The 14,386-nt window shown below is 31.2% G+C and overlaps 1 protein-coding gene across 1 annotated transcript; it reads right to left on the reverse strand.

Annotated features, from left to right (window-relative positions):
- Nucleotides 1–1,604: 1,604 nt before the first annotated feature.
- On the reverse strand, nt 1,605–9,356 carry LOC127073256 (topless-related protein 2). Its single transcript, XM_051014399.1, has 25 exons — nt 8,973–9,356; nt 8,650–8,829; nt 8,465–8,578; nt 8,216–8,374; nt 7,851–8,028; nt 7,578–7,707; nt 7,091–7,191; nt 6,856–6,997; nt 6,660–6,769; nt 6,090–6,159; nt 5,940–6,013; nt 5,742–5,837; nt 5,565–5,657; nt 4,994–5,121; nt 4,643–4,877; nt 4,407–4,565; nt 4,255–4,332; nt 3,886–4,035; nt 3,675–3,785; nt 3,311–3,487; nt 3,083–3,211; nt 2,912–3,007; nt 2,589–2,771; nt 2,151–2,326; nt 1,605–1,978 (listed from the first exon to the last, which is right to left on the reverse strand). Exons 1-25 carry the CDS (start codon nt 9,050–9,052, stop codon nt 1,789–1,791), a joined length of 3,339 nt encoding a protein of 1,112 aa, XP_050870356.1. The 5' UTR covers nt 9,053–9,356; the 3' UTR covers nt 1,605–1,788.
- Nucleotides 9,357–14,386: the final 5,030 nt, after the last annotated feature.

Consider the following 14,386-nt stretch of genomic DNA (forward strand, 5'->3'; position numbering starts at 1 on the left):
CATGATATATGAATGATCATGATATGCAACGCTGACAATAGGCAGACTGGGAGTTTGTAGGGACTGTTTACAGAGATTCTGATTCCTCAACACCAATAACTCAAACCCGTACAATTAACAGGCGTATCCAGAGGAGAATCTATTATGATTGACAGTTATAAATAACCAAAGGTCCATCCTTCCCGAGGATTAATAAGTTGTGTTCCATGAAAATTTTTGTTGGTAATCCAGGAATATTTATGCAACCTTGAGACTTTCGGGAAAACAAATGATTTTTCTTTGATTTTCACATATATCAAAGTAATTTTGTTCCTTTTACTAAATTTCAAAATTTTCAAGTTTCAAAATTTCATTATTAACAAATAAATGACACTTTGCATAACAAAGAAGGACATAGAAAAACACAATTAGCAATGATTAACAGGAAAAACTTGTATTTTATTCAAGAATGGTAGCACACAAATGGCGTAACTCCATAGAATGTTACAATTTTTTTGGAAAATGGCAATAAGAAAAGGTTTACCTTGAATTCAGTGACCACTAACGTCCCTACTAGATATGATTCCCCAAAAAATCGGTTTAAAGGAGAATTAAATAGAAATCTTTTTTCTCAAAAATTAATCTGGAATCTGCAAATTTTTGTGAAGAAAAGCCTTCACCTTGAACAAAAAGGTAATCTTATGGTTGGCTAAATTGATAATTCCAACTGCTGTAACTGCTGCATCAACACACTCAATAAGTTCGTAAAAGAAAAGGTAATGGTATAGTTGGGTAAATTGATGATTACAACTGCTGCCTCAACACACTAACGTGGACAAAAAATGGCTTTACAAAAGGAATATGGTTATTTATTCTTCAGGTAGCTATGCCAGCTACTTGATTAGCATTACTCACATTAAGGAAAAAGATTTATACTGTACCTTACTCATAGGACCACATGCACTCCAAATATGTGATTGTGCTCATGTCACAGTCTCACATATAATCCAACATTTATTATTGAGAGGGAAATATTCTACCACTGTCGCATACTACATGTGAACAAAAATACATTAATGTTTTTACCTGCCATCAATTTTCAAGACAAATATATTGTCAATTTTGTTTGAGCTTCAAATAGACTTGCTTTCCCGTTCATTACTCCACCAATTTGAGAGACCAATGTGTAATCATCTTGTAGCTTTCTCCATACTTCAATCCGAAATGTGTGGATCATGGAACTAATGATATAACTAGCACTGTTTCAAAATAAGTGTCTCAAGAATGTGCTAAAGGATGTGCTTGTATGATTAAATTTATAATTTTGAGAATGTTATTCCTAATAATGTTATTGACAAGTTATTTAGACTCTTATAATATTTTATTTTATTCATAATTTTAAAATTTTAAAAATTTACAAAAATATTAAAATAATATAAGAGTGAATAGTTATAATCGATTATTATTTTTTATTCTCATGAAAATATAAAAGAGATAAAAATCCATCAAACAAACACGCGTTACAATTGTTTGCTATTTTTCTTAATCTATGTCAATCATTCTTAAAATCTTTTTTATTTTGGGAGAGAGAGTAATAATTCATGACTAAGTTTAAAGAGACACAATTCCAAAGAAATGGTGAATATATGAATTGTGAAGCATTAATGAATTAGCTTCATTATCGGAAAAGGTATATCTTAACCTAACGGTTTGTGGAGACTTTATAAACACAATTTAAGAAACATTGGTCAAAACAAAACAGTTGACTATTATTTTACAGAAATGTGATATAAAATTGATGTATATGAATCATCTTTGTTGCTGCTCAGAAGTTGAGTTGGTAGGAATTGACGGTGAGGTTAACCTATTATCAACCGATGCTGAAACTCCCCATCTCCCATTTGGCTCTACGACTTTAACAGACCCATCTGACAATCCAACGGCAAATTGATTTGGCTCCTGTGGGTGTGCTGTAATCACAGTCGGGTATATGTTTTGGCTGCACAAAACAAACCAAACAGAAGGTTAAGAAATTGTGTCTGAAATCTCAGTAGGCTGATGTAAACTTTTAAGGCAAAACTTGAAGCAGCGCTAATGAAATAATCATCTTTTATGAGGATGCTTGTCACATGTTAGGTAAAGTAAAACACGGAATGAAACATTATAATCACCTATCTGACGATGGTTGGTGTAGGTATGCAGATGGAGTTATACGCCATCTTGGTCTCAGGCTGTCAGCATCAAATACTCCAATATTTCCATCAGTGAAGACAGCATAAATTAGTTGGCTGTTGCAGGAATATGTTGCAGAGGATATGGAAATAGACGATCCATCTTGTGGGACCCACTAGAATCCAAACAAACAAACAAAAGTAACTAACTTGTTCGCCAGGAATAGAAAATAAAAAAGACTTGTATTTAGAGGTTTTATATTAGAGAAATATTAGTGACACACTCCATCTACATGGATACCACCACTAAAATGAGACTACACCTAGCTTTTTAGAAAGTCACTCATAATAGAGTTTGCAAGTATATAAAAATGTGATGATGGATTCACTCTTTCTGTTATTAGTTGGTATTAATACTTTGGAGAGAGGTAAACTTACCAGCCGAGTCAATTCCATTTTTGAAGCATCATATAGTGCTAGCTGTGATTCATGGCATACCAGTAAGTGCACTTGATCAGAATGGAAATATACTCGAGTATCTCCCACGGGTGCTCTTCCAGCAGGCAATTGAAGGGATAGTGTTTTCTTATTATCCCACGAATCAATACGCCAAAAGCAAAGCTATGAAAATTTAAAAGTGGTTGCAGTGAGGAAGTATGAAATAGTGCAATAGATAAATTAAGGTAAAACTCCAATAACAGTTAAAAGTTGACAAAATCACAAGACACCAAGTTTGTCATGGAACTCATAATCGAGCATACCTGAGCATCAGCAGAAGATGAAACCAAGATGTTTAGGTGAGTTGAAAAAGCTAAACCAGTAATACGCTTCTGGTGACCCTTCAATTTATATGTGACCTAAGAGCAAAGAGGGCCACGTCACAAAATGATTCTTGAAACAATTACAAATTCAAGTGCTGCTTAACTAATTACCTCATCCACTCTAACATTGTAAAAATGAATGGTTGCATCTTCCATTCCAATTGCAATGATATTATTGTCTTCAGGATGAAACACGAGAATGGTTGGAGACGGGGGAGGTGACATAAAAGTTGCCATCACCTGAAATTCGGCAATAATTTGTTGAAAGTATTGAGAAACAGATGAATAGAATCTAAGGAGGATGTCATACACTATAGTAGCATTTAATTGTCAAGTTACCCTAAAAGTCATCAAGTTGAACAATGAAATTTTTCCTCCACAAGCAGACATGACATAAGAATCATTCTTTGAGATTGCCATGCAAGGAATTCGTTCTTCAGAGTTGTCTGGGACATCATTAGTCATGAGAGCACCACTAGGTGGTTTCCAGTTTTGGGGAACAATACTAGCCGTGGCCTTTATAAAACCCACAGAAAAAGAAAACAGAAATATTTAAAAGAGTACATGTGTTGCAAACACGGAAACTGTATGAGAAATTAAATGGATATCAAGATATGCATGCAATAATAAAGCAATAGGAAGATGTTTCTGTATTTGTAGGCCTCAGCATACAATCAGATTTTCAAAAATTAAATACACTCACCTTTCCACTCTGATTCTGCTCATTACGGTTCCATTTCCACAGCTTCTGAGTCCCATTAGCACCAAGAGCAACAATGTCACACCCAGAATTGGTGTAATGAAGACAAACAACCTAGACATGTATGAAATTTTTCGCCTAAGAAATTGTTGCTATATAATAGGAATACACCTCGTAAACACCTTTTTCAACAAAAGAAAGGGGTAAGGAATACCTTGTTAGTAGGGTCAGTAGTATCGGGCAGAGTAACTACACGACAATGAACAGGGTCAACTATTTCTGTCAGATCAGTTTTAGATTTATCAGCTACGTCATCCAAACTTCTTTGCTTCTCTATGATTCTGGCCATAGAATCAACTCCATTCTGGAGCGAATGACAAAATGAGTAAGTCAGTTGCATACATAATTGTCAAACAGACTTGAACTGCAAAAGAAAACTATGAATAGCAAACTTTACTCAACAAAGAAAAACGATGCAGTTTGTGAATTGTAGATTAATTCTACCATGTTTGATCACCAAAAAAGTTAAAAATCTAAAAAAAAAAATAAGCACCAATATCCATTTTAATTGTTAACTGCTTACGATGATAGGCAGTGGTGCCGCAGGAGAGCTTCTGTCAACACGTTCTGTTTTATTGATGTGCTGGTTGATATTTGCAACCTTAAATGATATTAAAAAAATCAATTTCTGGATGTCATTAAAGCCATTAAATGATATTTGGTTAGGTAAAAAACCTTTGTCTCCACTAGTGGTTTGGGTGCTTCGTAAGACCGGGCGTCAATGGATCTTAAGTACCTCGTGCCATCAGTATTAGCAAGGACTTTAACACCACCATCTGCTGTAGATACAGCAAGTAGATTTCCTTCCTTGTTGAACCTTAGACGAGGGAGACTCTGATGCAGGACCTCAACCATGTCAAACAATTCACTTCAAAAGACACTAAAATATGAAAAGTACAAGCAATACTCACAGGAAGACCACCCTCAGCATCTATACTTGTCAAAACATAGATACTGTCCATTTCCCAAAACTTAATTTGGCTATCTTCACCAGTAGCCAAGAAGCGGTTCTTTGCTGTGTCAAACTGCACAACACCGTTAGATTTTTTTCTAAACCCAGAATATGTTCTCTTCACTGCACCTTCACTTTCATTCCATTCAACTAGGATAGAATCACCTTCCTTACTTGTCCCACATGAAAACAATCTAAAATAAGAAAAAGCAGTTACAAATCATATATATGAGTGAGAAAAATGAAAGAATAAAGAAAAGAACAAAACTATCAAGTAAGAAATTTTTTTATATTCTAATCCCTTTCTTACCTACTTCCATCAGCACTATAGAGCATTGTAGTGCACCCCTGTCCTGGAGCATCATAGTCAACCCTGGAGCCATCGTTATCATACAGCCAGGCTTTGATTTTCCCATCCAGAGAAGTAGAAAATATAAACTGCATAGGTATGTCATATTTTTCCATTAATTACTCATTGATATATGGAAGCAATAACATGATTTGATTATTCCTTATGGGCCCGTTTGTTATAGCTTTAAAAATAAATGAAACAAAACGGGCCCATATCTAATCATCTTTACATAATTGACGACACGAGGAGAAAATCATCAGAAAAAATGTTGGCGCTAGAAAATTAATTTGCATCATCCTGCAGTGGAATGACCAAATGCAATCTTAAAGATTATTATTATATTACTTTCTTCTGTAAATAAAAATTCCTTATGGTTTAACACACTTAGATTGAATGTCATAATGATAATATAACAAAGATTAGCTTGAAGAGAACAAAAAAGTTCAACTCTTGTCAGCAGTCAAGGGAAGAGCCTAAATATAGCCATAGCAATAATAAAAAGCAAATCTTTGTGGGTGCAGATTTTTACCTGGATATTTTCCTTCTGGTGGGGACAAACAGAATAAACTGGTGCTTCATGACCTTCATAATTTAAAATCTTTCTTCCATTCAAATCCCATACCTGTCACAGTTCTCAAACTTAGTAATTATTGATACATTCATCTGGCTAAAAGATGTTATAGATAGGGAAGAGAAAATCTGTCACCTTAACTAACTTATCATCCCCACAAGTTACAATGCAAGTTTGTTTGTTCGGATAAGAAAATGCCAAGTCATTAACAGCACCGACATGAGCTTCAATCTGTAATGAGGTCAAGACATCATCCAATGTCACCAAAACTAAAGCAAAAAACATAATGTACTGATTATAAAAACTTCATATTAGAGAATGATTCGAGCATGCCTCCAAAGTCTGCCTTAGATCATTAGATCCTTGATAAGCATACAGTTGAATCAAATGTTTTGTGAAAGCAACCCCTGAAAAAGAAGGGGAAACATATTATAAACCAGTATAATGCAGCAAACTAAATTCAAGCTTTCCTACAATACATACCAAGAAGCTTTCCATCGAGACTCCATAATACACGGGTGATAGATATAGATGAATCCTTCACAATTGCAGCCTACACAAGAGTTCCAGTTACATGACTTACATAAGCTAATTTTGTCACTTACTTCTACATTGATTTAGTACCCCAAAAAAATAGCATCCTGCAAATAACCCTTACTTCACAATATTCAATTGTATTCCCTTATGTCAATTGTCTAAAGGTCGGTACTGCAAAAGGCAAGGCACCACTACAGAGAAACATACTATTTTATGTACCAAGTATTCTTTGGAAAAATATCCCTATTTAAATTATTACTCTACAAATCTCTCTTTCTCTCTTCCCTTTGCAAAAGGCAAGGCTGCACCACTGCATACAAACAAACTATTTCATGTAAGTATTCTTTGGAAAAATATCCATTTTTAAATTATTCCTCAAAAAATCTCTTTTTCTCCCTTCCCGCTCCCTTCACCAATTAATCAATCATCTAAATGTTAAAACATTTAGCTGTTTCCTACTTTCTGTCTCACCAACAAACATTTTATACAATCAATTAGTTGAATAATGTTATAAACCTGAAAAAACACAGAACATGCAGCAATATCCTTTATTTTGAAAGGTTTTGATAACAGCCTCTCTCTCAGCCCTGCTTCCCAGAGTGACATGTCTCCATTTATGCAACCAACTGTTCCAAAAATAATATTCCAAAATCAATATGTAACAGCTAAACTTCTTAATAGTACAAGAATATATCAGTCTATTTCAACCTACCGGCAAGTAAGGAATGAAGGGAAGGGTGGAAATCCATGCTTTTCACTGTTGATCCTTGATATAAGGTACAAGCCACAGATCTTGGAAGCTCGTCAAGTGACAAAGAAGAGGTTTGTTGTTGGGATGGAGGTGGATAAGTAACCTGCGCAGATAATAAGTAGTTGTCATTATAGCAATAGCATTGGCAAGCCAATTATATGGAAAAGAAAGCTTGCAAACAACATTGTATCAGTACCTCGTCCATAGACGACCGCATACGTTTCAATAGTTGCTCGTGATCATATTCCATCATTCCAAGATTATTGGAAGGCGCTCTCATATTCCTAAACATAGAGACTGCAAAAAATTGAATAATAAGTGAAGCTGGAAAATGCAGAGAACACAGACAATAATATGACTACATAAAATTAATAGGTAAAAAGCTGAAGGTGAGACTATATGCACACTATCTTTCTGCATTATTGATGATTTACAACTCTTGAGAATTAGATAATGTCTAATGAACATATATATGTTACGGATATAACTGAAAATTTATCTGCCTAAGCATACCCCAACATATGTGCACCCTACAACGCCTAAAAAATGAAACATTTCCATTAGAACCTAAATGTAGGAATACATGCATATATCCGTCTCATAAACTACTCGAAGCTTTCCTTATTATGATTGATTTTTCTCAAGTAACAGGACTAGAATGCACGACAACAAAACTACTCTACCTTGATGTGGGAGACCAGGCATTGACGAAGCAACAAGTGCATGTGGTTGAATTGATGAAGAAGGATTTGGGTTCATCATCCATCCCGCTAAAGCATTAACATTAGGAGCTGCCGGGTTTGGTTGAAATGGCTGTACATAGATGAGTAACAAAACAAATTGCCCAAATTAACTGTTAGATAACTAAGACTTTGCAAAAAAATAAACTGTTAAGATAACTAACAGTGACAGAAATTCAGAACAGAATTTTTAGAAAACTGAAGAAAAGGCCTTACTCCACCATGTACTCCAAGCGGAACAAAAGACGAAGGCCTTGCAACAGCTGCGGCAGGAAGATTGACAGGAGTAGATGCCCGAGCTCCATTTGATGCTGAACAGCTGTGGTCAGTGAATAGAGTTTTGACCTCTGGATTTGGCTTTGGGTTCTTGCACGTCTGGTGTTGCCAATTCAAACTGAATAGAGAATGTTAGTGAAAGTTAACCGAGAAAGCATGATTAACAAAGCTATAAAAGTAAATCATGTCATTGGTGGGTGACATTAGGTGTCTTGTCTTGTCAAGAGTTAAACAGTAAGTGAAGCATAATCATTGTATATTTCATCCCATCAAAACTAAAAGTTGAACATAACCAGCAACCTTACCTGTGGTTAATCAGTGTTCGTAACCGTGAGGACTTCATCGAAGGGAATACCAGCTTATCTCTAAAGACGGGATTCGACTCTATCAGTTTCTTAATCTCTAAGAACATAATGTTTCGAGCCGCTTTGGTATTACCGTACTTTGACAACTGTTCATTTTCCCTGTACTCAATCATAAGCCCATGTCTTAAAAAACAGTAAAACACGCTTCTTAAATTTCACAACTCATTCAGCAAAAACTAAACCAAGTACCTGAAGTTGTCCAGGGTTAAAAGATGAGTAAGTTCTTTGAATAAATCTTCATTAAATTGTGAAAAAACTTTTAAATCCTTCACCAGTATATCAACAGCCTTCATTTTGTCATTCCTAAGCACAAACAAGAAAATTCAGCAACAGATTCATAAACTCTTAATGGTTAAAATAATCATAAAAACAACCTGTCAAGGGCTTCAAGATACTTCTGCTTCCTAATCTCAAAGAATGTTTTCATTGAGTTTTTATTATCATCAATTTTTATAAACCCAGAAAGATACTTCTCAATCTCATCCCACTCTCCAGCCAGTACTTTCTCTTCACAGTACTTCATATTGAAGTGATAACCAGATTCTTCCTCCAACCTAAAAATCAAATACACAACAACCACATTCCCAATTCAACACAATTATCAGTTCACCACACACACACAAACAAAACTAGAAAAATCAATAATCAGTAATCAACTACAATGCAAATTAAGGGTGAATTGAAAGAAAAGTTTTACTTGTGAACTGTTTCTTTAAATTTCTCTTCATCAAGAAATTGAAGAATCAAAAACACCAATTCCCTACTCAAATACGACATCGTTTCGTCCCAAACAGTTACGATCAAAATGGAAGCTACGAAGATTTATGAATTAGGGTAAAGAATCGAGCGAAAGAGCGAGAATGATAATCGTCCCGCTTTGTTCTCTGCTATAGAAAGAGCGAGCAAAACGGTGTCGTTTACACGTATAATTCTCTACAACGCAGAAACGGTTTCTAGGGTTTGGTTTTGGGTTCCATAGTCGAAGCTTGTTGAAACAGAAAGTATAGAACAGTTTGAAGAGAAAGAAAAAAAAATAAAAAGATAACAAAATAAAAATTTAAAGACAAGAACAGAAAGATATATATAGAGAGAGAAAGAGTGAAGTGTGTGACTTGGTTTCTCTCGATGCGTTTTTTGCAGTTGTTTCACCGACTTATCAGTGATAAGTAAACGTACTTATAGAATGATGTGATAGGTTAGTTCAATTATTGCTTCGGGAGAAGGTAAGATTGATTGACACGTGGAATTTATGCTGCGACTCCGAGACTCGTGAGAAAACTGAAACACATGATGTCACGTCACGTCTTTTGAAACTTACCATATTGTACTTTTCGGATACTTTTGCTAAATGTGTTTAATTCTTTGTATAGTTAAAAATGAATTTGATGTAAATTTTGTGCTAAATACATTTTATTTTATTTTTATTTTTATTTTATTCTAAAAGAAGTAGAGGTACTATTTAATTAAAGTTTTAATAATAAAACTATTTTTAATTTTTTGGTAATTAATTTTTGGAATTTTTAGAATGGAAATTTTAGGTATAAGAATGAATTTTAAATTTTTTTTTAAAAAATGAGTATTCTCATATTTGGATTTTTAGCATTTTGGAAATGGAAAAATTAATTTTAAAATTAAATACGTCATTTTTCAAAAAGATATTTTAAAACAAATCTAAAAAGTTGCAATGTATTATGATTTGATTGAATATCTATCTAAAAATAATTATTATATTATTAATAAATTAAATTTGGTTAAACTACCCTTTTAATCATTCTATTTATGTATTTTTAATTTTTTGATCTTTTTATTTCAAAATTTAGTTTTTTAATCTCTCAAATTTAGTTTCGTTGAGGTTTTTTTTGTCCCCACCATTTTTATAGATGTGTTCGGATGATTTAGATGGATTATTTATTTTTAATAAGATGACACGGATAAAAATATTTTAAAAAATTATTAATCAATATTTTTAAAAATATATTGCAAATGATTTTGTTTTTAAAAAATATCTAAATTATATTTAAACTTTTAAAATAATTAATTAGTTTAATATTTGTTTACAAAGTAAATTAATTAATAATTAATAATTTTAATTTAGATTTTAAAATATTAGTTAATCAAAAATTTTAAATAACACATTCTACTCTTTCAGACCCATGTTCTTAATGCATCTTTTCAACTCAAAAGGCAATGCATGTATTTGCTTTACAAACACAAAAGTTATGTGGACTTCTATGGTTACTCATGAATAGATAAATCACAACCATATTAATTTATTATGTCAAAAAGTATTGAACTAATTAATTACTAAATTAATATTTGTAAAAAATCTTAAATTTAATTTTGGTTTTTATTATTAAAATAAAATAATTTATAATATTATCAAAAATATTGATTAATACTTTTTTGACTAGTATCTATCTAAAAATAGTATACTATGAATAAACTAAATTGTGTTTCTTTGTCTTTTAGTTATGTGTTTCCAATAACTTGCAAATAAGGTTAATAGAGAAAAAAAATCCAATTTTTAATATCTTTCCTTTCCATGTTTTGGTACAAGCAAAGGATATGTTTTTAAATAAGCCTAATATATTAAAAAAAAAATGTATAACAAGAGGAAATGGGGATTAGGCCTAAGACGAACACAAGGCCAACCAACAAATTTAGCAAGAACGTAAGTTAGACAATCCCAAATTATTTCTAATTAAGTCAGATTTAATGATGATTAGTGGACAGTTCCGTCAAGTAAAATCAATAGATGATAAATCCATGGAAGCAAACTTGTCAGCACAATGATTTCTTTTTTTATGAATATGAGATAGTATTTTCTCCGTTTCTTTTTAAGTGTCTTTTTTTTAAAAAAAATTGTTTATTTTTAAGTATCATTTACAAAGTTTAAGATAGTATTAATTGTATTTTGTCAAAATTACCCCTAAATAATTATTATAGAGAGATAAAAAGTAAAATAAATGTAATAAATAATTAGGGTATTATAGGTAAAAGGAAAATTATTGTTGAAAAAATAATAATTAACTTTTTTGATATGGGTAAAAAGTCAAAAAATAACACTTAAAAATGAACGAATGGAGTATAAAATAAGTCATCTGTACTCCTTTTCCTTTTTAAGTATCATTTTTTTTGACTTTTTACTTATATCAAGAAAGCTAATAATTATTGTTACTTTTCAAATAATAATTATTCTTTTATCTATAATATCCTTAACTATTTATTATTATTTTTTTCTCTTTATAATTTAAGAGTAATTTTGATAAAAGTGTATTTAATATTATCTTAAAATTTAAGAGTGACAGTTAAAAAAAATTAAAAAAGTAACATTAGTAACGGAGGAAGTAACTAAGTTGTGGATCTAGAAAGTGAAGGTAGCCAAAATAGGATTCCAATGCCTTTCATGAGGAATTTCAATAGCTAAAAATGAGGTTTGAATACCAAGAGGTGCAGCAAAACCACATATGAAGTCACCATCATTGTTTCTAAAAATTCTAGCACAAAAGGTTGAGCCAGGGCAACCTTTCGTCCCCGTCTGTGTTTGTAAGTGATGGGGATTCCAGGTAACTCTCCACATGAAGTCTTGAACCTTTGCTTACAAATTGTGGAGCACATTGGTATTGGTAGGGATATTGAAATAAGACCAATATTGGCATAAGCCCAATCATGATTCCGAAAGTTGATGTTTTTCCTATTGCCAACTAGCCACCTGGAATTCTCAATCAACAAGAGAACCAAAACCAAGGCTTGAGACTAGTTCATAAAGAGAAAATAAGTATGATATCCAGAATCGATCTTGATCCCGGGCAAGAAGGCCCACAGTCTAGGACCTCTAAAAAATAGGGGTTTCAAAATTATTTTTTATAAATTATAAATCAAAAATATATATATATAAATATTAGTTGTTAAATTTTATTTACAATTTAAGTTAGTTGACATAACAGTAAAAAATGTTGTTTTTGACTTAAAGGTTAATGATTTTTAAAATTGGAGGAGAGTCTCAATGTCCCCAAACCAATATAAAGTTCCTGATGATCTTGTCAAGATCATTAATGAGGGACTTAGGCCATGGCAGTTTATTAATGAGGACCTTAAGAATAAACTGTCATTGAATTGTATTGGCAATATCCACTTTGATTAAAAGTTGTCAACTTTGAATGTTAATGAGGATTTATGGTGAAACATGTTAATGGCTTCAGAGGCAAGACCGACACAATCTTCGATTTGTCGACTTAGAATGAAGTCCTTTTTCTTGATAGAAATGATGATTGGCAGTATCTGAGCAAGCCTATCAACAAGGATTTTAGAAACATTCTTAAATTTAAAATTAACCGTGAAAATTGGTCTATATTGGGACAAGGTGTCAGCTTTTGAGACTTTTGGTATAAGGACCATAATATTATAGTTGAAGTGAGGAAAGATCCTATTCGTAGAAAAGAATTCCAAAGCCATCAAGCCCATGGGCATATGTGAGCCTAGAAGTTGTTTGTTCTAAAAACTTTAAATCAAAGTGGAACAATCTTTATGCTCATGCCAAATTTTTAAATATTTGAAGTTAGAAATGTACCTGTGGTGTTGAGCTTGGAAGGCAAACAAGATGGAATGGTAAACTCTAACCAGGTATGAAAGTCTTCCACATGAACTCCAAGAATAGCATTGAAGTCACCAATGCAGGCCATGGTATATCATCAGCTACTTGAGTTTTAGTGATGTTATTCAAAAAATGTATTCGGTGTAAATTTTGTGCTAAATACATTTTTTTATTGCATTCTAAAACAATTAGAAGTACTATTTATGTTTGTTTTTTTTTTTTGTAATTATTTTTTGTAATTTTTAAAAATAGATATTCTATGTTTAAAAGAATAATTTTAATTTTTTGAAGAAAAAATGATTATATTCTCATATTTGGATTTTTATCATGTTGGAAATAGAAAAAACAATTTTAAAATTTTGAGGTATTTGTGGTAAAAAAACTTATGAAACATTAAATACACTTTTTTTTAATATATTTTAAAAACTATTCTGAAAATGTTTGATAAAAAAAGAAAATCTAATGGGAATTTTGCAAGGAATGTTTAATAGAGAAAATAAAATCTAATTTTTAATATCTTTTCATCTTTTGGTAGAAGAAGGAAAAAATATAATTTTAAAGAAGTTAGATTCTGTTATGCTCTTTTTGTATGGGTCTATTATTTATTTATTTATTTATTTATTTATTTATTTATTTATTTAATGGTTGATTTGATTATGAAAGAAAAGAGTAAAAGAGAGACAAGTAGTTGATAATATTGCATGACATAACATTATAACATGTTATGTAATTCATTCACTCAAGGTTTTATGTTCAGAGTTTAGGATTGAAACTTTAAAGTCTGTTCATTTGAAAATCTTATTCTGAATCTCATTAGATATAAACAATTTTATAGAAAAGATTAACTAAAAGAATCCATTGGTATTTATGTCATTTAAAATAATAAATTTTTAAATATTATTATTAGGATTTTTTTTTTGGTACTTTTGTTAAATGTGTTTAGAAATCTATAATTCTTTGTATAGTAAAAAATATATTTGGTGTAAATTTTGTGCTCAATACATTTTATTTTTTATTTCTTTTATTTCATTCTAAAAAAAAGTAGAAGTACTATGTAAGTAAATCCTTAATTGTAAAACATTTTATTCTTTTTTGGAATTTTTAAAATAGAAATTTTATTTATAAAAAAATAACTTTTCATTTTGAAAAAATCATGCTATTATCATATTTGGATTTTTAACATGTTATAGAAAAAAAAACAATTTTATTATTAACGAAAAAATTATTAATTATAATATCTACAATATATTTCATTTTCTATTTTTAAAATATAATATATTATCTACAATTAAAAAATAAAAGCTTTAAAAAGTTAAAGTAACTAGCAAATCTTTTATTTCTGTCTCTGTATATTTTTTTTAAAATAATTATCGAATGTTAAAATTGTTTTAATATTTGTCTTTATAGTTAAAATTGCAGAAAAATTTGTAATTTCTCTATAAATTTTAATATTTTTTATTATCTTCTATTATCATTTTTGCTCAATTGATGCAAACACAAAAAAAAAATATTTGTCT

Source organism: Lathyrus oleraceus, chromosome 4 (assembly GCF_024323335.1).
Source record: "Lathyrus oleraceus cultivar Zhongwan6 chromosome 4, CAAS_Psat_ZW6_1.0, whole genome shotgun sequence".
NCBI classification, from domain to species: domain Eukaryota; kingdom Viridiplantae; phylum Streptophyta; class Magnoliopsida; order Fabales; family Fabaceae; genus Lathyrus; species Lathyrus oleraceus.